Consider the following 27,783-nt stretch of genomic DNA (forward strand, 5'->3'; position numbering starts at 1 on the left):
TAAATATTTTGACGCCTTTTTTCTGAAATTTATTTACGTATGCTATTTTATAACAGGTGATAGAGGATACCAAATGAAAAATTTTTTGTCAAGTAAACATAGGTCGTAAATGATTCATTATAGCAGCAGAAGCTATTAAAGGGTTGTAAAAATCGAACAACACATTCAGTAATTTAATGTCGTTTAATGCATACAAATCATTTGCTGTTGCACACAAAATAGAAAAAACAATCCATAACACAGTGCTCAAATGTACGGCTACCATCAACATTAATGTATGCATGCATTTAGAGGTCCTCGGAGTGGTGCGTATATGCCGCTAATAGCGTAAACGTGTAATGTCATTTTATGTTCAGTACGGGTACAGACATGAAAATGGAAGAGAGGCTCGCAGGATTTATCAAGAACGCTTCCTAGGCAGAAGGTTGCCTCACCACACAACATTTGCTGCAATACACCAAAGATTGCAGGATAGTGGCTCTTTCGGTATGAATATGCATGATACTGGACATCGACACACTGCTAGGACACCCTTGTTTGAGGAACAGGTTTTGCAGATCTTCGCTAATACTTCTTCTACTAGCACAAGTGCCGTTGCACGCCGATTGGGTGTGCAGCATTGTTTGGTGTGGGATGTGGTGCACGAAGCCAGACTACATCCTTTCCGATGCCAGAAAGTGCATGCACTAGAACTTGCTAACTTTGCCCACCGTGTCGAGTTCTCCCACTGATTTTTACAGGAAATCAACTTGCATCCTGATTTTGCCAATAATGTGCTTTACACTGATGAGGCACATTTCACCCAAGAGGGATTGTTCAACAGCCGCAACAGTCGTGTGTGGGCAGAGAATAATCCCCATGCAATGGTTGAACATGGCTACCAACACAGGTTTAGCATCAATGTATGGGCTGGCATTGTGGGAAACGTTTTAGTTGGACCATACATGTTGCCTGCACGTTTAGATGTACGACTCTGCGTTTTCTAGAGCAAACACTTCCAGAGTTGTTGAAGGATGTTCCTCTGATTGTCCGAGCACAAATATGGTTCCAGCATGATGGTGCACCACCACATTTTCGCAGATGTGTATGCGCACACTTACATACAACCTTTCCAGGCAGATGGATTGGTCAAAGTGGACCTGTAACCTGGCCATCAAGGTCACCTGATCTGACTTCTTTGGACTTTTTCTTTTGGGGATACATGAAGACTCTTATGTATGAAATGCCAGTGGAGGAACTTATAGCATGGATTGTCACAGCAAGTGCAGAGATACAAGACAATCCTAGGAACTTCCAATGCCTACAACATTCAATGATGCGTTGGTGTGAGTTATGCATTGAACATCATGGTCACCAGTTTGAGCACTTCTTATGAATTGTTTTTTCTATTTTGTGTGCAACAGTAAATGATTTGTATGATTAAACGACATTAAATTACTGAATGTGTTGTTTTGATTTTTACAACCCTTTAATAGCTTCTGCTGCTATAACGACTCATTTATGACCTATGTTTACTTGACAAAAAATGTTTCTTTTGGTACCATCTATCGCCTGCTCAAGTTTGTCAGTAGAGTTTCTCTGCACCCTGTATAAATATATAATGAATTTAATGTTTGTGTTGCTTGTATTTGACACTGTAGGAATTGCCCATTGCACTGGATCCCTAAATTTCATAAGTCCCTTATTGTGTTCAGGTTTTCCCTGCTCAAGTTTGTCAGTAGAGTTTCTCTGCACCCTGTATAAATATATAATGAATTTAATGTTTGTGTTGCTTGTATTTGACACTGTAGGAATTGCCCATTGCATTGGATCCCTAAATTTCATAAGTCCCCTATTGTGTTCAGGTTTATAACTTCTTGCAGAGATGGTTATGTAAAAATACCACATAAAAGGCTAGAATCTTTGTTAAAAATTATATTGGAAAATGTGAGTGATTCTAAGATTATTTTAAATAATAGTATGGTATTGGATTATCTGAATACCAATTCAATAGATATTAGACATATCGGTACATACAACTTTAAAAATCTTTTCACTAGTATATCACATGACAACTTAAAAAAGGTATTCAGTGAATATTATAATGCATATAATAGGGTTATATCTTGTGATAAGTATTACTGGGATAATTTAATAGACTTATGTTTATTTAATTGCTATATCATTAATGGTAGTACGGTATATAGACAGCATACAGGTATAGCTATGGGAGTGTAGTTCGTGTATTGTAGCTAATCTGTATTTGCATCACTGTGAAAGTAGATTTAGAAAAAGTACAATACTTTATAGATATACTGATGACTTTATAGCTATTAATGTGCCTAATTTTTTACAGGAAATGGCTATTTTTTATCCTACGGAATTCCAGCTTGAGTATACAAATAAACGGAGTATGTTGGCAGCCGCATTTCTACATATAGATATTGAAATTACAAATGAGAAAGTATACGACAAACGTAGAGATTTTAAATTTGAGACAGTTAACCTCACACACTGGTATTCAGTTTATAATGATTTATGCACCAACATCGAGGATGAAGAGGTTGAAGAAATGTACACCGAAATTGAGAGTCTTCTAGATGAGCAGAAAACCCATTACAAAAAGACAAAACAGTGCAGAAAGGGGAACTATAGGAAATTTTGGAATTAGTGAAAGATGAAAGAGGTGAAAGACTTGTGGAATTTGCAGAATCTCAAGGACTGTCAGTAATGAACACTTTTTTCAAGAAAAGGGTGAACAGAAAGTGGACATGGAAGAGTCCAAATGGATTAACTACTAATGAAATCGACTTCATCCTCACTAACAGAAGATATATTGTGAATGATGTTACTGTCCTGAATAAGATAAATGTTGGAAGTGATCACAGAATGGTAAGATGTACACTTGATATAGATATAAGAAAAGAAAGGAAAAAACTGACTCGAGTAAATAATACAAAGGTCTTTGAGATAACAGAAGAGGAGAAAAAGCAGTATGTACTGGAACTTAAGAACAAGTTTGAGCTTCTGCAGACTGCTCAGGACCAAGATATAGACGAGGAATATTACAACTTTCTGAAAGTGATAAAGCCCAAGAAACCTATAGGGAAAAAGAAACCCAAAGAAGAAAAAATTAGTCAAGAAACACTTGTCATGATGAACCGAAGATGACAAATGAAAAGCAAGAAAAACACTGACAGGGAGAAAATTGAGTATACTGAGTTATGCAAAGCCATTAGAAAGAGACTCAGAGAGGACATAAGAAGATTTAACACAAGAAAAGTAGAACAAGCATTAAGGGAAAACAAAGGATTTAAATCAGTAGCCATGAGCAGTAATACAGAAAGACAAATGATACTGAAACTGAAAAATAGCAATGGTGTACTTATAAACAGCAGAGAAGGCATAATTCAAATAGCAGAAGACTACTATAGAGAATTATACAAGGAGCAGGGGAATGATGCCAGCAGTGGGGAAGATGGATTGCAAAGTAGCAACACATATGACATACCCGATATTCTTCCTGATGAGGTAGAACATGCATTGAAGAAAATGAAGAATCAGAAAGCCCCAGGGGAAGATGAAGTTACTGTAGAGTTGTTAAAATTGGGCGGAAGAGACATAACACAAAAACTGGCAAGGCTCTTCACAAAGTACATTAGAAAAGGTGTGACGCCTAAGCAGTGGAATAATGCAATCATAGTTTTGCTGCATAAGAAAGGAGATAAATCAGAAATTGGAAATTATAGACCAATTAGCTTGTTATCCCACATCTACAAGTTGTTCACAAGGGTCATTACTAACAGATTAGAAAGAATACTTGATGAGAATCAACTGAAAGAGCAAGCTGGCTTTAGGACAGGATTCTCAACTATGGATCACCTTCACGTAATATCACAGCTAATGGAGAAAGCAAATGAATATAAAACACCATTATGCCTGGCATTTGTGGATTATGAAAAGGCATTTGACTCCATACAGCATAAGGCAATGTTTCGGGCACTGGAAAGACAAGGCATAGATACCCCATATATTATGATTTTGAAGGAAATATATGAGAGTGCTACCTCCTTTATTAGACTAGACAAAGACAGTAGGAAATTTAAAATTGAGAAAGGAGTTTGACAAGGAGACACAATATCTCCGAAGCTGTTTACTGCTGCACTTGAGGAAGCTTTCAGAAGATTAGACTGGTCGCAGAAAGGAGTCAATGTGAACGGAGAGTACCTAAACCATTTACGATTTGCAGATGACATTGTGGTCATAAGCCACGATCCCAAAGAATTAGAGGAGAATCTTAATCAGTTATGCACAGCTAGTAAGGATTTTGGACTAAAGATGAATATGGCTAAAACAAAAGTAATGATGAACAAGTATGCCACAGAAAGGGAAATAATGATTGAAGGAGCAGTAATTGAAAAGGTGGAGTCATATACTTATCTGGGACAAGTTATTAGCTGTAATAATGATAAATGGCTGGAAGTCAAAAGAAGAATAAATTTTGGATGGATAGCATTCAGGAAATATAGTCATATACTGAAGAGCAATATCCCAGTTTGTCTGAAACGTAAAATAATGAACCAATGTATAATCCCCACCATGACTTATGGAAGTGAAACTTGGGCACACACCAAAAGAATGGAAGAGTAGCTGAGAACTACACAGCGAAGAATGGAACGAATTATATTGGAAATCAGACTGTTAGATAAGAAGCGAAACACGTGGATTAGGCAGCAAACTCAAGTAAAGGACATTCTTATCAAAACTAAAGAACTAAAATGGTCTTGGGCAGGACACGTAGCTCGAAGACACGATGACAGATGGACTAAGAAAATAACAGAATGGTATCCAAGAGGAGCTAGAAGAAAACCTGGGAGACAAAGGCGGAGATGGATAGATGAAATTCATGAGTTTGTAGGTAGTAAATGGATGGCCAGTGCTCAAAGCAGAAGGAACTGGAAAGTTGCTGGAGAGGCCTTCATCCTGCAGTGGATTGAAAATGGCTGATGATGATGATGATGATTGGTATTCAGACATCTCCCATAGAATTTATAGTAATATAATTTTATCACAAAGATTAATGATTAATTAGAATATTCAATAGTCTCGAAAATATTTTAGTTTCACTAAAAGAATTTATTAATAACCTTAGGAAAAATGGTTTCCCTCTTAAATTTATATATAAACATCTATGTAGAGCTGTTTATATAGCTATGAAATTATGGCATGAAAATATTAACCCTCATACATTGGTTAAAAAGTTAGGGAAATACTAATAAGATGTCTTCTTTTTAGCTTATGTATATAAGTACATATTAGGCACTTCCCATAGAACTGCTGATCTGTGTCTTACACTCTGAAAAAGTTGCACCCATAATTGTTCTATGGGAAGGAATTAATTTTTATTCTTAATTATGAGTAAATTTATATTTTGTATTAATATTTAGTATTAATATTTGGTGTTTTTTCATCATTTTATATATAATTGGTTTAAGTTTTTTTTTTCACCACTGGTTTCTGTTGCTTATGTTTCAATTTCACATTCGGTTTATGTAGCTTAAAATTTTTTTTTGTTTGGCATTTGATTTTTGTTCAGAGGTCGTTGCTGTCCACATTGTTTTTAATTGGATGAAGAGTGATTAAAATTAAAAGACAGAATAATAAACATTAGAGGGAGCTCCGAAATTTCTTTCCTTTCATGTAGCAGCTTGGGTCTATCCACGTTTTTTGTAAGTTCTGATGCATTGGTAAGGATTGCTTTGTTCTTTAAGACGGTCCCTTGGTACTTGATACAGGCAATTTTAATTATTCTGTCTTTTAATTTTAACCTTACTTCTGAAACATAATTTGTATAATTATAATAATGTACATGCTTCTTTACACAATGAATTACCAGGAACCCTGCTAAGGGACGGGGTTTTACACCCCTGGTAATTTTCCGAAGTAGTTTACATTTATTTTCTTTGCCTTTGCTCTTATCTATATACTATCTAACTCTAGTATCTTATGCCTCAAAATCTATTAGAGCAATTCGAGGGAGTTTGAGGTAACATTTCTATCCTTGCACCTATCCCTTTCGCCTAGATATTGGTTTATGCCGTTGCTTTGCTATTCACCTGTTCAATTTTTTTTTTTTTTTTTTTTTTAAGAAACAGAAACACGTGTAAATATTTTAATAATGTTTAAGTTTTTTGGCTATCTGTAGGGCTAGCAGCTATTTTTGCCAGTCTGCCGTTATTTTCATGTTACATAATTTCAGATAACTGATTATAATATGACTATTATGAACTCAAAATTCAGCTTTGCATAATCTAATTAAAACTTAATACTATTATTTATACTATTTTTAGTATATCATAATATGGTTAGTCTGGCATATAACTAGCAGAAACAGATAACAGAAGTGTTATTGATGGCATATATTGAGAGATGCTAGCCCCATGATGATATGCCTTTCGATGTAAGCCTATTTCAATAATAACTGTTAAAATTTGGTATTTTTCTGTATTTTGTATTTTGTAAATATGGAATTATTATGATTTTGATTGGCTTTGCTCTATTCTTTGATCCTCTGATTATAGGTCTCATATTTGCTGTGAATGTTGTTTTTCTTGAGGATGGGCTTCACTTTTCTGATCAGCTTCTTTCTGTCACGGGCGCCTCCATAGCCAGGTGGGCAGGAGCAGCAGTGCATAGCACACGCTTCGTGATTAGACCGGGGTTCGAGCCAGTGACCACCAAATACAGAGGATGCGGAAAGGTCAGGGAATGACCATCGCATATCCCGGAGCAATATGGCCTTAGTTGCTAATGCTCCTAAAAACCAAAACAACAACAACAATAGACAAACAAATGGTATAGGGGCGCCTCCTTAACCGGGTGGGCAGGAGCAGCAGTGCATAGCACACGCTTCTTGATTATACCGGGGTTCGAGCCCGTGACCACCAAATATGGAGGATGCGGAAAGGTCAGGGAATGACCACCGCATATCCCCGGAGCAATATGGCCTTAGTTGCCAATGCTCCTAAAAACCAAATAACAATAACAAACAAGCTCTGTCCTTATTTGCCATTTAAAACAGTCCCATGAGTCCTTTATAGGATTTAAATCTGGTGACTTGGCTGGCCATTTTAAATGCCTTATCATTCCTTCATATTCCTCGTACCAGTTTAAAACAGTACAGGGCCTGTGAACTGGATAGTTGTTATCCTGGAACACAAGAGTATCAAAATCATGAATGTCCCTCAAATGTTATGCAAACAGCACAGTCTGATCATTCAGAATATTTGTATAACCAGCCTTATTCATCCTGGATGGTATTTCAAGTAGTGGACCCGGTTCATAATAGTTAAACAACTCCAAAGCATCACTGACATCCAACCAACAGCTTGTATAACAGATTGCACACAGTTTGGATGAAATGCCTCATTGTTTCTCTGTGAACTCGGTGCCTGACATCATTATAGTATAGACAAAGTTTGGATTTGTCAAACTGCATCAGAGCTTTCCACTCATCAGTAGTCCAGATTTTTGCCTTTTAGCCCATATTAGTTGGGCTTTTTTACATGCAGCTGTTAATATTGGTCATTTTCGAGGAACCCTACTCCAGATATCCATGTTGTGCAATTTTATTCACAGTATTCTCTCAGAAATCGGAAGATGGGGTTGGTTAATGATTTTCAGCATTTTCTATCTTGTTTGAAATTGTTTTCATTTACTAGACAAATTTTTGTGTCCCCATCTTTCATGGTGGAAACTCGTGCATTTATAGTCATGGCTGGTATGCCTGTAATGTTTAACTTAACACTCTAATTTCAGTGTTGTAAGCAAACAAGTGTAGATGTACATGTTCAATCTGTTATATATCCTTAATACCACATGTAACTAGTTTTTTGTCCAGTGTCTGTATCTCTGGACTGCAGATAGAATGCCAAAATATAATGAAAGTTCAAGCAATTTTAAATGGGTCTTTTGCAGTTATCCTTGGGAAATCTCATTATGTGATGTATAACTTAGTAGCTGCCATGCAGCCCCGCATGTTAGTTACCTTTGATGAAGACCTCCATCCTCTTCCTGTAGCAGTTCGTGTAGGACAGGTATGTATACATTGATAATGCTAGTTGATACTAATCAGTAATATATAAAATTGAATAGTTGACAAGTAGGATTCTCTGGCTTTAAAGATGTGGAAATCCAGTTTTTCTGAGTTAACAGTAAATGTAAAAGCCTAATGTAAAATACATCATTGTAAAGCATCTGTATGTATGCCTGGAGAAAACAAGAACTGTTTGGAACTTCTTGGAGTGGCATATTTCAACTGAGTGCAACCCTTAATTTTATATGGAAGCCCTTCCTTGTATAGCATATTTTTGATGTTCAGCTATCTTTTTGCCTCAGGTTCTGCCACTCTGGAAAATAGTTATTACAGTCAAAAAGCTCTAGACTTTTAGCATTAGCAATATGATGCAAGAAGGCAAGCTTATATTGCATCAACCAAAAAAAATAAATAAATAACCTTTCCCATTTCACCCATCTATTCACTCCAAATGTTTGTCTAGTTCTGCCTTGAACTTGTTTAAAAGTTGTTGACCTTCACTACAACAGATGGAAGTTTGTTCCAACTATCAACCACCTGCTGGCTAAAGACAAATTTCTGCACATCTGTTCTACAGTTGTCTTTCCTTAATTTGAATTTATATCCCCCCCAGGTGAGTAATCTGAGCAAGAGGAAGAAACTCATCAGCATTGAACTTGCTCAAACCATTCAAGGCCTTATGCACCTCGTGCGTGCCTAGTCTCCAGATGCTGCAATTTGCAGAACTTAAGCCTTTCTTGGTAACAGCAACCCTTTGTTCCACTCAATAATCCCATTGCCCTTCTCTGTACTCGTTCCAGCAGCTCCACATCCTTCCTAAAATGAGGCCTCTAGACCTCTGTGTAGTACTCAAGGTGTGGCCTGACCATTGCCTTATAAAAGGGGAGAATGAAGAGCAGTGTTCATTGATTACCACTCTGTCTTCTACTACTCAACCATCCTTTTATCCATTGTAGCAACTTGACATTAATGCCACGCTGCTCCAATTTGTACAGCAGTCCTTTATGTGCAACAGTATCAAAAGCTTTTCTAAAATCCAAGTATATGATATCAAAATTATTTTTTGCATCCAGTTCCTTTGTGACCACATCATAGTATCCAGTTAGATTTGTCAGACAGGACTTCCCCTTAACAAACCCATGCTGTGTCAGAACTATAACTGCAGTCTTATCTAGATGATCCTGCATTGCTTCTTTAACCCCAGGGCTCACATCCGGTGAGTATGGGCTTGGCACACCCAGGGTCCTGTGCTGGATATCATCATTCTTCTCTTCCTCAGTGATTCCTTTCTACTTCTGACTCTCTCTCTCTCTCTCTCTCTCAGGGTAACAGAAAATTTTTTTTGTCTTTTGGCTGGTGCACCATAAGCCTCTAGACCTCTGTGTACTATATGGCTTCCGTGCACTATATGGCTTATTATAATAATAATAATAATAATAATAACCAATGACTCCATTATTTTCCCTGAAACAGAAGTTAAACTAACAGGTCTGTAATTACTCGTGTCACCCTTTAATCCCCTTTATGAATTGGGGACACATTTGCACATCTTCAGTCTATAGGGACCTCCCATGAGTCCAGGGAAGCTTTCATAATTATGGCTAAGGGTTTGCTTACTCCTTTAATATAACTGGATAGATCCCATCCGCCCCAGGTGCCTTTCTTATGTTCAAATTGAACAGTATCTTCTCCACTTTGCTCTCAGTTATTACAAAATCATTTAGCTCCCTCCCAGAGGTTGATAAGCTTCTGGCCTCTACTTCCCTACAGACATTTCTCATGTGTGAATGTAGATGCAAATCTACTTTTATGAGGAAACATGATATTGTTTTTGTAAAATTGAAAATTTGTACATAAATACTTTTAAATATTAATTTGTTCTTATTTTGTCTTTCTTTTACATTGCTACAGTGAAATTATTGTCAAAAATCAAATCAGAATTTAAAAAAAAAAAAAAAAAAAACAATGATAAATAAATTGTAGAAAAATTCATAAAAACTGTTTTAAAAAATCATAAACTTTTGTTTTCATGTAATACTATCTTCTATGTCTATTTATGTTTTTTGATCTGTTTCATCCACTCTTCCATTTGAATTCCAAAGAATTTCAGCTGTTATGTGCTGAAATCAACAATAATAACAACTGGCTGACAGGGCAATTTCGTCCTTTGATTTTAAAATCTGGTTTGCTTCTGCCATCTGTTATAAATTGTGTATAAATTTACTTGGCAGTACTTAGTAGAAGACTTCAAGAAGATATGGCAGCACTTGCTAAGAGATTTCAATTCACATATTCATGGATGCATTATTTGAAACAATCTTGAAAAACATATGTCTATGTATGCATGCATACATACATATGTACTCTAACTAAACCTAGCACAGCCACTCCCAAGTACTCTCCTTGACCAGTAATGCACTTTGCTGTCATTGGTGCAATTGCTGATAGCAGTTCTGGAAAGTTCTGGCTGAATATTCCAGAAGCTTGAATTGCTTCATTGCACAAAAAATGGCCCTGAAATTGTTTCATATTTGTAAAAAAAAAAAAAAAAAAATAAATAAATAGGGAGAGATTAGGCCTAGGCAAGTGAGGCTATATGGTAACAATTTCATGCAGCGTTGCTTCACCAGAAATAAGCAGTGTGTGGGTGTGTCATGCAACAGTTTCCAGTCTTTCCCTACCCACCATTCTGGATATTTGTTTATGCTTTGCCCTCTTAATAACATCTCCTGTCAGTAGACTCCAGATTACCCAGGGGTGAATTAACTGTGCCTGAGGAAGTCTGCCTGTAAGTCACTTTAAATGAAATAACAAAAAAAAAAAAAAAAAGAAAGAAAGAAAACATGAAATCTTTAAAGATTTTTGTTTATATTTTTCAACATTCCTGTAAACAAGACCTTTGAATCCTCAGAAAGCTCATCCCCACCCTTGCTTTCTATTGACCAACTCGCTACTCAAAATTTGATAGTCCTTCAGTGTTACTGCTGTATGGTTAATTTTAGTATTTAGTATTTTTTTGTAATACATACTGGATGAGACTCCACTCCAGCATGTAAAAATGCTAAAATAAATGTTGACTAATATGTACATTAAAGATTATTTGATTTGTTATAAGCCAACATTTTTTATGTTTTATTATGGCTGCTAAGTGTTCACTAAGTTAAGTACTGAAGTTTAGTTTTTTGTTTTAATATAGTTTATTGGCATTTTTTGTTTTTTCCTATCTTCTTATTTTTTTATGGTACTTTTGAGAAACATATCTGCCATGATTGGCATAGGATTACTGTGCAAATGACCATATTCTGTGTTTGGAGGCTTGCACGTGTCTAAATAAACAAATTTTTGGATTTACAGTAGAAAGTCTGCTAGCCATCAAACATAAAAGTGTTTATTTGTACACTGAGCAGCACATAATGAAGAAGCAAGTTACAAATTACCACATTTATTTTAACATTAGTACTAAATCACCAGGTCCCATGGTTGCTGGTTTTTTGACCCTCTCTATCTGACCTGTAGTTCTTTCTGTGGCCTGTTGTTCCTGAATTCATATATATATATATATATATATGTATATATATATACATGTACCTATTGTGTAATATAGTTAAAAGTCATTGTCTGGCTGTTTAGCTAACTGGAGGCAAAATTAGGATAGAAATAGACACTCCTGCAATCTTATTACACTAATAGCCCAGAATGTGAAAAAATTTAGTTGTAGGAAAGTAAACAGTATATGATTGAAGAATATAAAATTGGTGCTCAGGTTATTAGGAGCATAATTTCCTGTCTGTGTTAGTAACGGCCCTGGACATGGTAGATATATGCATTCAGAAGTGGTTGTCTGTATATCTATATGCAACAAAATCTTATAATTAAAATTCTATTTAACATTACTGTATACTCTTGTACTTATGTTCTAATTTTAAACTTAAATTAGTAGGTAACTGGCTGATATATGTGAAATGGTATCTCTTCAGGTTGCACACCATCTCACTATTTCAGCATATTTTGCTGAAATAGTCAATAAATACAGCCTATAATGTTTCAGTATTTTCCTGTACATATATCTTAGTGTTTAAAATTATTTAAACAAAATGAGTTTTTTTTTATCAGTTTATTTAAATGTGTACAGGTAACTGTGGCATCTGCATTATGTTACCTTTACTTTAAAAAAATTAATAGTTATTAATTAAAATGTGAAATGGCAAAATATGTTAAAATAAAATAAATAAATAAAAAAAAAAAAAAAAACCAAAGCCACAGCTGAGACGTACCATGCCGCACATTGCCACATGAACCAAAAAATGATTGAGTTACTTTGTAGTGTTAAATTTCAAAATTGCCGCCCTCTGTCATGGGCTTAAGTGACAACCTCTTACAGACCAGGATTAACCCTATGTAATTTGAATAATATACAGTAAAGCATGTGAAAATGTAAAAAATAATAATAATAAAAATAAAAGTGTAGATCAAAGTCTAATATTATATGCATTGAATATATACATATGAAAAAGTAAAACATTAAACTAAAATAAAATAAAAATGAAGATCAAAGTCTAATAACTAATTGAGCTGTACTAGCCTAACATAAAGCTGCTCTCCCCGGAGGGTGTTCTATTTACATGCTATAGGATTTAGACTAGCCCATGAAGGCTGAAATAATATATACACATATTTACAAAATTATACATAATGGTCCTGCCTTGATGTTTATGGTTTGATTATCAATCTGTATGGACATCTTTTGTTGTTTCATTATTATTATTATTTTTTTTTTTATTTATTTTTTTTTGTTAGTTGTTGGCGCATCGGCTTCTTTGGCCATAATGCACCTCCCAAGGTTTTCATTATGTATTACATTACTTAATATTAGTAAAATAATAAGAGAAGTTAACCTCAATATAGTACGTAGAACGCTTCCATATGATACCCTCCAGAAATTAAAACGGAAAAAACGGCAACTTACCGGTACATTAGAGTAAAATATAAATAATTAAATAATCAATTTAACACAATTCAAATCAATTTAAAAACAATTAAACACAATTAAAAATCAAATTAACGCAATTAAAAGAATTAACGAAAATATCAAAAACGATTTTCCTTCCTGAAGCTGACAACGCTTTTCAACCGAATGTCGTGATCACAGGAATGAAAATGACCGAATCGGGTTAAACCTGAAGCTTAAATAGTGATTATTTGTCTTCCGCATGCGCGTAAAGGTCCACGCATCGGAGATCAAATATGGCCGCCGAACATTGACAGAATTCTCGTGTAATTTAATTTCTACGGTTTCTGCAATTAATAGTCGCGTATAATTACGTTGAATGTTAAGTATTTTGGCCTCATTAAATAAAAAAGTATGTTTTTCATTAATGGCATGAAAGGCTAATTCTGACGCTGCTGAATGAGAAGCACGAACTGAGGCTTCATGTTGATTTACACGAATATTAAGAGAAAATCACGTCGAACCTTGGTAAGACGAGTCGCAATCACCGCAAGAAATGTTGTATACCAGATCATTAATTTGTGTTGCGAACGCGGAAAGAACCGAGCGATTGTTCAGTATAGTGTGTAACTTCCGTATTGGCCTAGCTACAATTTTAAATTCGGTATCTTTAAAGAATCTGTTAAGCTGTTTGTGCCACTGTTCAACATATGGGACAGAAATAAAGTATTTTTTGATATTACTATTGTTGATTGGTGTAGTATTTTGTACCCTATCCTTAGCCTGTATCCTAATTCGGTTTATTGTGGAAATGGAATAACCCCTGTTTAAGAATCTGCTAGTTAATATTTGTATTTCTGAGTCCAAAGCAGATTCCGTCGTTGAATATTTATAGGCATTTAGAAATTGATTAAAGATAACCGATCTTTTGTAGGCAAACGGGTGATAGCTATTATAATGTAAAAGCATACCGGTGTTTGTAGGTTTTCGATAGATGCTAAATTGTATTTTATTCGAGTCCCGGGTAAGCGTGAAATTTAGAAAGTTTAATGACCTTGTATCCGTATCCTCCCTTTCCAATGTAAAATTGAGTCTAGAATGAATATTATTAAACGAATGTAAAATGTCTTGGATAGTACTACTATAAGTAATAACTAGAACATCGTCTAAATACCTCCCATAGTATGTAATACGGGGTCGAAAAGGTGTCAAATGTATATGCTCAATCGTTGAGAGATAGATCTCTGACATTAAGCCACTCAGGCTCAAACCCATTGGTAATCCAAAAATTTGTTTGTACACCTTGTCTTGAAAGGTGATGTAGTTGGCCTCAACTAACAGTTTAATTAAGTTAAAAATTTCCTTAATAGGTAGCTTCGTATAATTAACCGGTGTCGAGTTTTTATTTAACATATCCCAAATAATATCTAATGTGTATTCAACGTTTACATTCATATATAACGAGGTAACATCTAGTGAGAATAAATTGTCATTGTCGCCGAGTCTACAGTCTTTAAGATTATTAAATAATGTATCGTAGTTCTTAATCCCAAATTGTATTACCTGTCTAAAGGGTTTTATAATGTTATATACATGTGTGGCTAAGGATGAAAATGCCGAGTTCCTGTAGGAAACAATAGGTCGAATAGGAAATCCAGTCTTGTGTTTATTCGAGTCCCGGGTAAGCGTGAAATTTAGAAAGTTTAATGACCTTGTATCCGTATCCTCCCTTTCCAATGTAAATTTGAGTCTAGAATGAATATTATTAAACGAATGTAAAATGTCTTGGATAGTACTACTATCAGTAATAACTAGAACATCGTCTAAATACCTCCCATAGTATGTGATACGGGGTCGAAAAGGTATCAAATGTATATGCTCAATCGTTGAGAGATAGATCTCTGACATTAAGCCACTCAGGCTCAAACCCATTGGTAATCCAAAAATTTGTTTGTACACCTTGTCTTGAAAGGTGATATTCGAGTCCCGGGTAAGCGTGAAATTTAGAAAGTTTAATGACCTTGTATCCGTATCCTCCCTTTCCAATGTAAATTTGAGTCTAGAATGAATATTATTAAACGAATGTAAAATGTCTTGGATAGTACTACTATCAGTAATAACTTTTTGATGAATCTGTTGAGAATTCTGTTCTTAATGAGCTTATCTTTTAATGTCTCAAGTGCTTCAGATCTGTTTTTACTATTGTTGCATATTCATATTATTCTTATTGCTTGTAGTGTAATTATATTTCTCTGTATCTTGATTGGTATATTGGAGCTCCAATTGCTTAGGTGTATTATTTCAAAGATAGTCTTCTCCCTTATACTTTCTACACTTTCTACTTGATTATTCTCCTTAATTTTTATTTTAAGGTCTAAAGATGCTACTTTTGTGTTGTCTACGTTCATTTTTGTTAATGTCAGGTCGTTGGGATAGATATCATATTTGATCTCTTCTAGGTTGCTGTCAAAAGAAATCATGTCATCATCTATATATATATATGCTGTTCTTTTTACTGTATTCTTTCTCATAGTGGTGTAGGAAACGGTTTGCTGCCAGTACTGACAATTTGGAGCCTATAGGAACCCCTATTACCTGTTTATATATATCTCTGCTTTCGTATATGTTGTTGTTAAATGGGAAGAACTCTGTGTCTATATTGCCCATTGGCTTTTATCTATTTTTGATTTTTCGTCATAATTTTTAAGTATGTATCCAATACTATTTTGAGCTTATCAAATGGAATGGCTGTGAATAAGTTAGCAAAGTCATATGTGGGATGGTCGTGAATAGGTTAGCAAAGTCGTGTTTCTATTTTGAAAATATTGGGATTGTCTTTAATATATTTTAACACTTCAATGTTACTATTTATTATCCATGTTCCGTCTATGTTCTTATGCATTTGTTTTAGTATTTTTTCAAACCTATTGTCATTGGTGTGGCAATTTCTGCCGCTGGTAACGTATCTGAAACTGACTGGTGTTTTGGTATCATATATAAGAACGGTATGTTAGTATTATCTGTTCTTGTCTTTAATTTTTTGTGTAGTGCCAATATCTTGTTAACTGTGCTTCTTATGTTGTTGCTGATCCACTTGTATGTGTTGCTTTTTGTAATTTCATCTTTAAGTGTTTACTTAAAGATGAAAACACTTAAAGAAATTGCTGCACCAGTGTAATCGACAATAACTTTGAAAAAATGCTAAAACAAATGTATAAGGACATAGATGGAACATGGATAATAAATAGTAATATCGAAGTATTAAAATATATTACAGACAATCCCAATATCATTCAAATAGAAACATAACTTTGCCAACCTATTCACAGCCATCCCATTAGATAAGCTTAAAATAATATTGGACACATACTTTAAAGATTACGAAGAAAAATTAAAAATAGATAAAAGCCAATGGGCATATATAGAGTTCTGCCTATTTAACAACTACATATACAAAGACAAAGATATATAAACAGGTAATAAGGGTCCCTATAGGCTCCAAATTATCAGTACTGGCAGCAAACCTTTTCCTACACCACTACGAAAAAGACTACAGTAAAAAGAACAGCAACCAAATAAAAACATACAGATACATAGATGACATGGTACCTATCCCAACGATCTGACATTAACAAAAATGAATGTAGACAACACAAAATTAACGTTTTTTGACCTTAAAATAAAAATTAAGGAGAATAACTAAGTGGAAATAGGAGTATACAATAAGAGAGAATACTGTAACTTTGGAACAATGCACCTAAGCAATTGGAGCCGACCGGGCTAGCCGAGTGGGTAAAGTACCTGCCCGGCAACCCAAAGGTCGCGGGTTCGATTCCCGCCTCGGGCTTGGATCAAAGTACTGCAAAAACCTTTGGAGGTGCAATATGGCCACAGAAGCCGATGCGCCAACAACTACCAAATCAAAAAAACCTAAGCAATTGGAGCTCCAATATACCAATCAAGGTACCGAAAAATGTTAATTACATCACAAGCAATAAGAATAATAAGAATATGCAACTATAGTAAAAACAGATTTGTAGCATTTGAGACATTAAAAGATAAGCTCATTAAGAACAGAATGCCCAACAGATTTATCGAAAATTACTTAAGTAATGTAATACATAATGAAACAACAAAAGAAGAGGTCTGTACAGATTGATAACCAAACTGCAGATATTAAGACAAGACCATTATGTATAATTTTTAAATATGTGTATGTATTATTTCAGTTTCCATGGACGAGTCTAAACCCTATAGTGTGTAAAGAGAACACCCTTCGGGAAGGGCAGCTTTATGTTAGGCTAGTACAGCTTAATTAGTTTAATTTAATGTAGTTAGACATAGGATGGATATAGAATTAGTTATTAGACTTTGATCTTCATTTTCATTTATTTTAGTTTATTAATTTTTTAATTTTTTGTGTGTATATATTCAGTGCAGATAATATTAGACTTTGATCTATATTTTTATGTAAGAGGTCCCCACTTAAGCCCACGACATGGGCAGCAATCTCGATTAACACATCAAAGTAACTCAATTGTTGTTTGGTTCAGCTGGCAACGTGCGACACTAAGTCTTGGGTGTGGCTTTGGTGTTGTTTTTTTCTAAGATATTTTGCCATTTCACATTTTCAATTAATTTTAAATAATACTGTTGATTATCTTAATTTATTTTATTTTAACATATTTGCCATTTCACATTTTAATTAATAACTATTTATTTTATTATTATTTTTTTAAAGTTAAGGTAACATAACATAGATGCCACTGTTACCTGTACATATTTGAATAAACTCATTTTGTTTAAATAATTTTTTGACTACAACACTAAGGTATATGTACAGGAAACTATTGAAATGTTATAGGCTGTATATATGGACTATTTCAGCATATTTTGATGAAATAGTGAAATGGTGTGCATCCTGAAGAGATACCGTTTCACATATATATGCCAGTTACCAACTAATTTAAGTTTAAAATTAAAACAACATAAGTATAACAGTATACAGTAATGTCAAACAGAATTTTAAGTTTAGGTATAATTATAATTATAAGATTTTGTTGCATTTAGATATACAGACAACCACTTCCGAATACATATATCTACCATATCCAGGGCCATTACTGACACGGACAGGAAATTGCGCTCCCAGATAACCTGACACCAACTTTGTATACTTCAATCATATACTGTTTACTTTCCTACAACTAAATTTTTCCACATTTTGCTATTAGTGTAATACGAGGGCAGGAGTGTCTATTTCTATCCTAATGATCTTCCTAATTTTGCTTCCTGTTAGCTACATACATATATTGTTGATCCCTTGCTAAAACCACGAATCTGCCAAAAGATAGTTTTGAGAAAAACGCATTTAAATATTCTTTGACTTTAGAAAAATCAAGTTTTTAAGTTATTTAACTAAATGTTGTTTTATAAGTACCTTCCAAAGATGCTGTTTTTAATCCATATTGGTAATTTAAGATTGTCATTATGTAGGGGCTTAAAAAAGTTTTGGCATTGCAAAGCTTGAAAGTTTGTCAGATTCATAAGGAATTGAAAAGTCGAAAAAAATTTTGAACATATTTTTGTTGGTCAGAAATTAATAATTTATTAATATGTATAATAACATATACATATAAATAAATGAAAAATATATTAATAATGCAAGTTTAATTACAATAACATACAAGATATGCTTCATATTCAGATTCTTCACTTAAATCCGGTGCTAATAATATCCCTTATTTCTACTGATGCTTTTAATTTTAAATAGAATTTGTGATACTCCTTCGGTATTGTGAAATCTTGGCACATTTTCATTAAATCTTTAGGCTTTGCTTGAGATATACAAAGTTCCTCATTATAGACTTTGGGAAGGTTAGGTTGCTCATTCCTGGATCTTCCTTTAGGTTTTTTTTAGGTTTACCGTTATAAATACATCTTTGTAGCTTGTTTTGTAAAACATTGTGACATGTCCTTCCTATCCTTTTGGAATTCAAGGCAGGAGACTTCTCCAAAGAACAGTACCTTTAAGTTGTTTGGTGAGCAAAGTAAAATCGCAAAAGTCATCGCATTACATGATATTTACACAGAATGGTGTAGGTTTTAACTTGTTATTGTTGTTATTTGATTTTTAGGAGCATTAGCAACTAAGGCCATATTGCTCCAGGGATATGCGGTGGTCATTCCCTGACCTTTCTGCATCCTCCGTATTTGGTGGTGACAGGCTCGAACCCTGGTCTAATCAAGAAGTGTGTGCTATGCAGTGCTGCTCCTGCCCACCTGGCTATGGAGGTGCCTTTAAACTTGTGCCTCTAATTATTTGGGCCCATCCCTCAGGGACATACACGGGTACATACTTTGCTTTTCTCTCAACTATAGAGTGCATTGAGTCACACTCCATTTCTGAATAGCCTGGCTCAAAAAATTGTGCTCTAACAGTTTTTAAACTGGGGATAATTTTTAAAAAGTACATGCACATTGAAGCCATAAGTGATGAATCACTATCGTCATTGGAGGGTACATAATTTTTATCATCATCTGAAATTTCAAACTCATTCAAGGGATTGCAATCTTCATCTTCCAAATCAGATTCCATTTGAAGTGAGGAACACATGCAAGAATTTTTCGCGTTCTTGTACTCATTATTCTAAATTTTACTTTTGACCACAAAAATTAGATGTTACAAAGGACAACTAAACAGTAATACTGATTGGCAAACTGAGACAAACAAAACCATACGTGTAACAACATGCAAGAGCTGACCTCCCCCCCACCCTACCTGTACATGCCAAAAAACCCAAAAGTGGTAATTTGGAAAATTGCACTGTCAGTATTTACCATGCCAAACTAACAAAAGTGCCACATTCGCAAATTTGCATGGTTAGAAGTGTGTTTTTTTTTTGTTTTTTTTTTTTTACAGATAAGTGAAAATGCATGTAACATTTTCAACCACTTGGCCTTGAAATAGACATACAAGTCTTTGGCAGGGTGTAGTTGACCAGGAAACAACCTCAAGAATGCATTTGGGTAAAAAGTGCCAAATTTGCACATTTGTGGTTTTGGCGGGGAGCCAACGATATATGTTGTTTTAATCCTTTGTGAAGAGTAGGACATTACTCTTCTGAATGTGGGAGTGGAATCATATCCATCTGTGCACTTCTCTCTACCAGTTATTTCTAAATGATGATACAAGATTTTGTTTTTATTACTATTTCCAATTAGGTTTAGATTTAGTTTGCATTTTTGCATGCTACACAAATACTCTTCTGTATATATTTTGTAGTTGGAGCAGAATAAACATTAATATGTGAATTGGCAAACTGAGACAAACAAAACAATACGTGTAACAACATGCAAGAGCTGACCTCCCCCAACCCATATTCTCACTCAGTTAACATCAATTCAGTGGATATATGGGATTAATAAGGGGAGGATTCTTGTGCATTGTGAGCCTCCTATACATGAATTTAGTTTACCCATTGTTATATATTTTTGTGTCGTTTACATTCTGCAGACAGTAACTATTTAAGTAAAATTAAATGCAACAAGGCATCATATCTTTAAGAGTATAATAATCTGTATAATATTGGTGTAAACACACCATAGACAACTCTCAACAAAATACTATGTTACTAGTTTGAAGGGCATCATTTTATCTGTATCTCATATTGTGCTCTTCCTTCACAACAAGTTGCCATGTATTGCACTACCTCGAATAAGTAACGCTTCACTAAAAGAAAAGACTATTGTTACTCGTCTGGGCACCACCACCCAGGCGGCACTGTTTCAAGGCTCATTGGCCTTTCATCGGTAGGTGTGCAGGTACCCTGGTATTGCAGATATGACAATCCAGTTGTGAAGGTAATCCCACAATATGAGAGATGCCAGAAGATACTTGATGATATTTAAGTAAAATTAACCCACTGAGAATAAGTAACAATAGTCTTCTCTTTTAGTGAAGCGTTACTTATTCGAGGTAGTGCAGTGCATGGAAACTCGTTGTGAAGGAAGAGCACAATATGAGATACAGATAAAATTATGCCCTTCAAACTACTAACATAGTTTTTTGTTTAAGAGTTGTCTATTATGTGTTTACAGCAGTATTATATAGACAGTAACTATATAATTGATCCAATGAAAAACCAAGCAAGTGATTGAAGTTAAGATATAATAGAAGAATAAGTGGAATGGAATAAGTTTTAGAAATGGTAATTAATAAAATCAATTTCAAATTAAAATTCTAATAAGTATATTTTGTGATGGGGCTGCTGGGGGAATGACTTGAGTCTAATAAAAGCCATGTTAACAAAGTTGTTTCAGTTTATGGCATGCAAGAAGATAAAATATCAGCTTTAATATACAAACAAAATTCTAATAAGTGTATTTTGTAATGAAGGTGGGGGTGAAGGACTTGTCTAATAATAGACAAAAAGCCATTTTTTTTTTTTTTTTTAACAAGGTCAAGCTCAATTTATGACATGAGCAAAAGAAAAGTAAAATACAAACTTTAATATCTAACTTTAACTTAACAACAAAATGCTAATTGTGAAGTTTTATGACGAGGGTAGAGAACTCATCTAATAAAAGCTATGTCAACAAGTTTGTTCAATGGCGCCTCCGTAGCCAGGTGGGAAGGAGCAGCAGTGCATAGCACACGCTTCTTGATTAGACCGGGGTTCGAGCCCGTCACCACCAAATACGGAGGATGCAGAAAGGTCAGGGAATGACCACCGCATATCCTGCGGTGGTCATAGTTGCTAATGGCCTTAGTTGGCCTTAGTTGCTAATGCTCCTAAAAACCAAATAACAACAACAAGTTTGTTTTAATTTATGGCATGGGCAATAGGAGCATAAAACACTGACTTTAACACCCTTTGATTCAGGGAACACTAGTATTTTGCCAATATTTGTGTTAATAGAATTTCTTTTGATAAAAAAATCTGGAAAGTAGAGAGAGAGAGGAGTCATTTTTGTGTTTTAGTTTAAACATAATATTTTGTTATGTTTACATTAGAACATAAAATTACAATTTTAGATGTTCATGGAACTATTAGCCAGAGTGGAGAATCCTTGGCAAAAGAATCGGTGAACATTAAAAAGATATACATGGAATGGTTTCCGTGTATTACTGGCCCCTCATCTCTCATTCTTTTCAGATGAAGACATATGTTATCTCTATAATGGAACCCATGCATCAGATTTAGGTTATCTTAACCAATGTTTCACACCTTTGAAAACAAAAGTCACGGGGCACTGATCTTTAGCCTCAACATATAAAAATCTGATCCCTATCAAGTAATATAATGATTCCCAATCAAGCAATATAATGAGAGAGAGAGAGAGAGAGAGAGAGAGAGAGAGAGAAAGAAAGAAAGAAGCAGGGCTTCACAGATACCTTTAGTATTAGTAGTGGAATATGATACAAGAGCTTCTAAAGAATCAGCCAAAAAAAAAAAAAAAAAAAAATAGCTTCCCACATCACTTATTCATCCCCCTCCAAAAATTTGTCTAGTTTTTCCTTCAGTTCATTTAAACTACTTACATAACAGTAGGTGGGATTGTGTTCCAATCTAACCTGCAACCTTCTGACAAGAGGAAGAATGTCATCAGATTGAGCTTTCTCAATTCATTCAAAACATTAAACACTTCATTCAGATCACCTCACAAGTGACTAGTCTTTTGACACTACAGTTTGCAGAACTGAAGCCTTTATTGGTGAGACCACCCTTTTGTTCTTTTCATCAATCTTGTTGCCCTTCTCTACATCCTAAAATGCGACCTCCAAACCTGTATGCAGTACTCAAGGTATGGCTTAATTATTGCCTTTTACAATGGAATCGATCACCGTATCCCTGCTAGCAACGTTCCTATGTATATCATTGACAAAACCCCATGAATTGTTCTGGCAGCCTGCTTCATTGCTTAGAGAACTTCATATCTGACTGCACAATTACCCCTGGGTCTTTTTCATTTACGTGAGTGTAATACCACATAGTTGGTACATTAATGCAGTACTTTGCATTTGTAAATTTTAAATTTTAAACTTCCAGTGCCATTTCTCAGCCGATCTGCCTAATTCTTCTAGATCTTGTTGCTGTAGCTTATCTTGATTGCTATCGTTAATCACCCTGCCAGCCTTTGTATCCTCTGCAGACTTAGACATTCAGCTTGATATAACTTCATCAATATGAGCAATAAATATAGAAAACAACAAGGTGCCCACCACTGAACCCTGTGGGACTCCATTAATAGCCACTCTGTCTTCTCCCACTCAATCATCCCTTGATCCATAGCAGCATCTTTCCCTTAATGCCACACTGCTCTTATTTATACAGCAATCTTTTATGTGCAACAGTATCAAATTTTTTTTTTTTGCAGCAGTTCCTTTGTTACTGCATCGTAGTATCCAGCCATATTGGTCAGACAAGATTGTCCCTTAACAGATCCTTGCTGTTACTGCAACATGGATTTGTTAAGGAGCAATGACTCCATTATTTTCCCTGGAAAAAATGTTAAGCTAACAGGTCTGTAATTACTCATGTTGTCTTTTCCTCTCTCTTTGTGAATTGGGGGTACATTTGCAAATCTCCAGTCCATACGGATCTCACCTGATCTAAAGATACTTTCATAATTATGGTTTAGGGTTTGCTTCCCTTTTTTGCTACATCATTTAATATAATCTGGATTATATTAAAGGATGTAAAAAAAAACACTTCCACCCCAGTCACCTTTTATGCATAGCTTGAACAAAAAATCTTCCACTTTCCTCTCAGTTATCACAGAATCATTTAGCTCCTTGTTAGAGTTTGATAAACTTCTGGCTTCCTCTTCCCCAAAGAATTCTTCATGTGTGAATTTAAATGCAGAATACCTATTCAATTTGTCAGCAACCTGAGCAGGATCATCAACAGTTAGACTGTCAAAGTGGACAACATGATTCAGCCACTGTCTTCTACTATTAATATAAGCAAAGTCTACTTTTGTTTGCATTCTTTGCCAGAGACTTCTTATAATCTGCCTCAGCTGGGTATATTCTTGCTCTGTGCATGCCATATCTAAAAGTTTCATTACTTCATACATGTTTTCCCTACCTTTTCTTATTGCTGAATACGTCATAAATAGTCAAACTAATAGAATAAGCTTACGAGAGCATATCCAAAAGTTCCCAGACTGCCAACTTTGAGTGTGAACTGCAAATAGTAGAGCATTCTGCCACTAAATGCCACTACATTAGTATCTCCAAAGTCAATCTTGTGAATTTTTCTGCTATAGCCAGTTGTGTTGCATTTCTACAGTAGTTTGTTTTAGTGCCGAAAAAGATGAAAAAACATTAATTTTCCTTCTTTTTCTATTTATTTTATGTGTGATATATCAGTTTTGATCTTAGCTTACCCTGAGGCTCTGGTGGTCCTACAGCAAGCAAAATTTTTAATTAATTTTATTTTAGTCATGTTGGGCAATATTATTTTTCTTTCATTGTGTTAATCAATTTAATTGTTTTTACTTATTAGGATTCCAATAGCATTTGGCATATAGGTTCTCTGATGAAATACAAGGGCTGTTCAATAAAGAATGATCATCCATATTTTTTAGTACATATGAGAAATGGCAAATGATGAAAGGAAGGAAAGAAGCAAACTTATGTGGCCACATCAGCCCATCAAAAAGGGGGGTAAAAAAAACCAGCTCATCTGTATGTCCTCTCTAACAATTTGTATAATTCCTTACGTTAATTCAAACTACTGACTTCCATAGCACTAAAAAGAAGTTTGTTCCAAAAATTGATTACTCTCTGCCTGAAAGCAAAGGATAACACCAGAATTTAATTTACTCAATCCATTTAAAGCTTTAAAGCAGGGGTCAGCAACCTATAGCCCATGGGCCAGATCTGGTCCACCACCTGAAATCATGCAGCCCATAGTCCCAAAAAGAAATATCACGACCCTAAAAAAGAATTCAATTTTGTAATTCTATCTCAGGCCAAAAAAAAACACAGTAGTTTAATAAATTGTAACGATTTAGAAATTATTAGATAGCAGACACTATTAGATATGATAGAGAAAATTGTAACGATTTAGACATTATTAAGATCCCATATATAAATATACATATGTGTTTATAAGTCAAACAAATAAATATCTAAAATAGAAATTAAAAAAAAAAAAAAAAAAGCATTTAGATTTTTATGATTGGTTTAGATCTCCCATAGCTCCTGTTTTCTGTCTATGCTACAGCGGCTGATGGCACCACGGCTCGTGTTGCATCAGCCTTGCTTGGCGTGAGTGACAAATACCAAACAAAGAATTGCTTGGTGTTTGTCAAACCTTGAATACCAAAATTTGTTTGGTATTCAAGGACTTTATTTTCAAATTGAGTCTTTCTTACAAGAACAGTTACATGACAAATAGAAGAAATGTCAGTGGATGTGAAAAATTGTTTAAAGGATTTTACTGCAAAAATTTCCAGTTCTTTTCAATAGCACTTGATGAAAGTAGGATACCAAAGACACCACTCAGCTTACAATATTAGTACATAGAGTAAACTCAACTTTTGACATTTTTGAGGAGTTCACTCAATTGGTACCTATTAAGGGCACTACTACAGGAGCAGACATTCTTGAAGCATTGCTAAAGTGTAATGCAGACATGAAGCTGGGTCCATCAAAACTAGTATGTGTAACAACCGATGGAACGCTGGCAATGGTTGGAGAAAAGAAGGGTGTTGTGGCTCTGCTTCAAAGAGACATGGAAGGCCTTGGAATTAAACACAAAACTACAAAAAATGCACTGCATAATCCACCAGGAAGCACTGTGTGCTAAGTCTTAAAATTTGAAGGACGTGATGGATGTAGTGGTGAGGGCAGTAAACCTGATCTTGTCGCTGGGATTAAACCATCGTCGATTTCAACAACTTTTGTCAGAGGCAGAGACAGTACGGGGACCTGCTCTACTTCTGCGACGTTCTGTTGAAGTGCAATGTTAGGAAGAGTATGCACTCTGCGGGAGGAAATAGCTACATTCCTTGAAAGTAAAAATGTGAGTGCCTCAGAATTTTGGAGCCCCAAATGGCATTCTCATTTGCCATTTCTGGTGGATTTAATATTCCATTTTAACAACCTAAACTTGAAGCTTCAGGGGAGAAATCTGCTGATACATGAGATGCGTGGATACATCATTGCCTTTGAAACAAAATTATGACTGTGGGAATGCCAGCTTGAGAAATCAAACTACGCTTGTTTCCCTAAATTCCAGGAGACCAAACCAATAGATGCCAACATATTTGCGACTGTGATACATGACTTGAGAACTGAGTTTTCTTCCTGTTTTGCTGGCATTCATTACACACAGGCGATTTTAGGCTGTTTGACACTTCGTTTGACGTGAAAGTGGATACCGTACCAGAAAATGTTCAAGTGGAGCTTATTGAGATGCAGTGCAGTGACCTATTAAGATCCAAATTTCATGGAGAGGGCATATCTTTACCAGAGTTCTACAGGAAATATACCAGCTTGGCTGATCACGTGAAAAAAATGGCATCAATGTTCGGTAGTACCTATATGTGCAAGCAACTCTTTTCAAAAGTGAAGATACAAAAAGAGCAAGTTAAGAACCCAACTGACTGATGCCCATTTAGATGTCCTGCATCTGGCCTCATCCAGCCTGTTGCCTAATGTTGAGAGACTTTCAAGCAACAGACAGCATCAACTCTCACACTAATTGCATGTCCTTAAAACATAATATTACTTAAATCAAATAAACATTATTCATAGTTTATTATGTTTTATTATTATTTCCTTCATTTATTAGCTATAGAGATGAATGTGGCCTGCCATCCACTCATAGACATGGCCTCCAGCTCCTATGTGGAAGAAGGTTGCTGACCCCTGCTTTAAAGACTTCAGTCATGTCTCCTTGCAAGTACCTATTTTCCAGGTGCAGAACTGAAGTCTTTCTTGGTAGGAGAGCCTGTTTGTGTCCGTGACTAATCTTGTTGCTCTTCTCTGGACCAGTTCCAACAGATCCATATCCTTCCTAAAATAAGGCTTCCAGACCTGTATGTAGTATTCAAGATGTTGCCTTTCCATTGTCTGATATAGCAGAATAATTACCTCCTTATTTCTGCTGGTAGAATTTCTGTATCTCACTGACAAAACCCCATGAGCTGTTTTAGCAGCCTGTCTGTACTGCTAAGAGAACTTCCTGTCTGACTGCAGATTACCGACAGGTCTTTTTTCTCTGCTACCTTCATTGTGCTACCACAACACAGTTCATATATTAATCTGAGATTCTGCTATCCATATGCAGTACCTTGCTACAGTTTGCAGAACTAGTCTTTCTTGGTCAGAATACCTTTTTGTTTCCTCACCACTAATTTCATTGCTCTTCTCTGCGTCCATTCTAACAGATCCACATCCTTCCTAAAATGAGGCTTCTAGACCTGTATGCAATGTTCAATATATGGCTTTACCATTGCCTTATACAGCAGAATAATTACCTCCTTATTTCTGCTGGCAGAATTTCTGTATCTCATTTACAAAACCCCATGAGCTCTACAAGAAGCCTTTCTGTACTGCTCAGAGAACTTATTGTCTGACTGCACGATTACCTACAGGTATTTTTTGTTCTCTGCTACCGTCGGTGTGATATCATTTTGATGGTCCTTTTCAAAGTAGTCCCCATTTGATGAAATGCACATCAATGTTTCTGCTATCCTTCAAAAACATGGTTGATGCCATTTTTTGACATTCATCTGAAAATTG

The 27,783-nt window shown here is 35.2% G+C and overlaps 1 protein-coding gene across 1 annotated transcript in view; it reads left to right on the forward strand.

The window, feature by feature from the left end:
* Rpn1 (regulatory particle non-ATPase 1) overlaps window positions 1-27,783 on the forward strand; it is a 283,451-nt gene that overhangs the window by 235,010 nt on the left and 20,658 nt on the right. Inside the window, exon 19 of the mRNA XM_090372974.1 lies at window positions 7,957-8,075. Coding sequence (XP_090229100.1) covers window positions 7,957-8,075 — 119 coding nt within the window. The remainder of the gene's footprint in view (window positions 1-7,956; window positions 8,076-27,783) is intronic.

The sequence above is a fragment of the Mastigoproctus giganteus genome, chromosome 4, assembly GCF_048544385.1.
Source record: "Mastigoproctus giganteus isolate SK-2022 chromosome 4, ASM4854438v1, whole genome shotgun sequence".
Taxonomy (NCBI): domain Eukaryota; kingdom Metazoa; phylum Arthropoda; class Arachnida; order Uropygi; family Thelyphonidae; genus Mastigoproctus; species Mastigoproctus giganteus.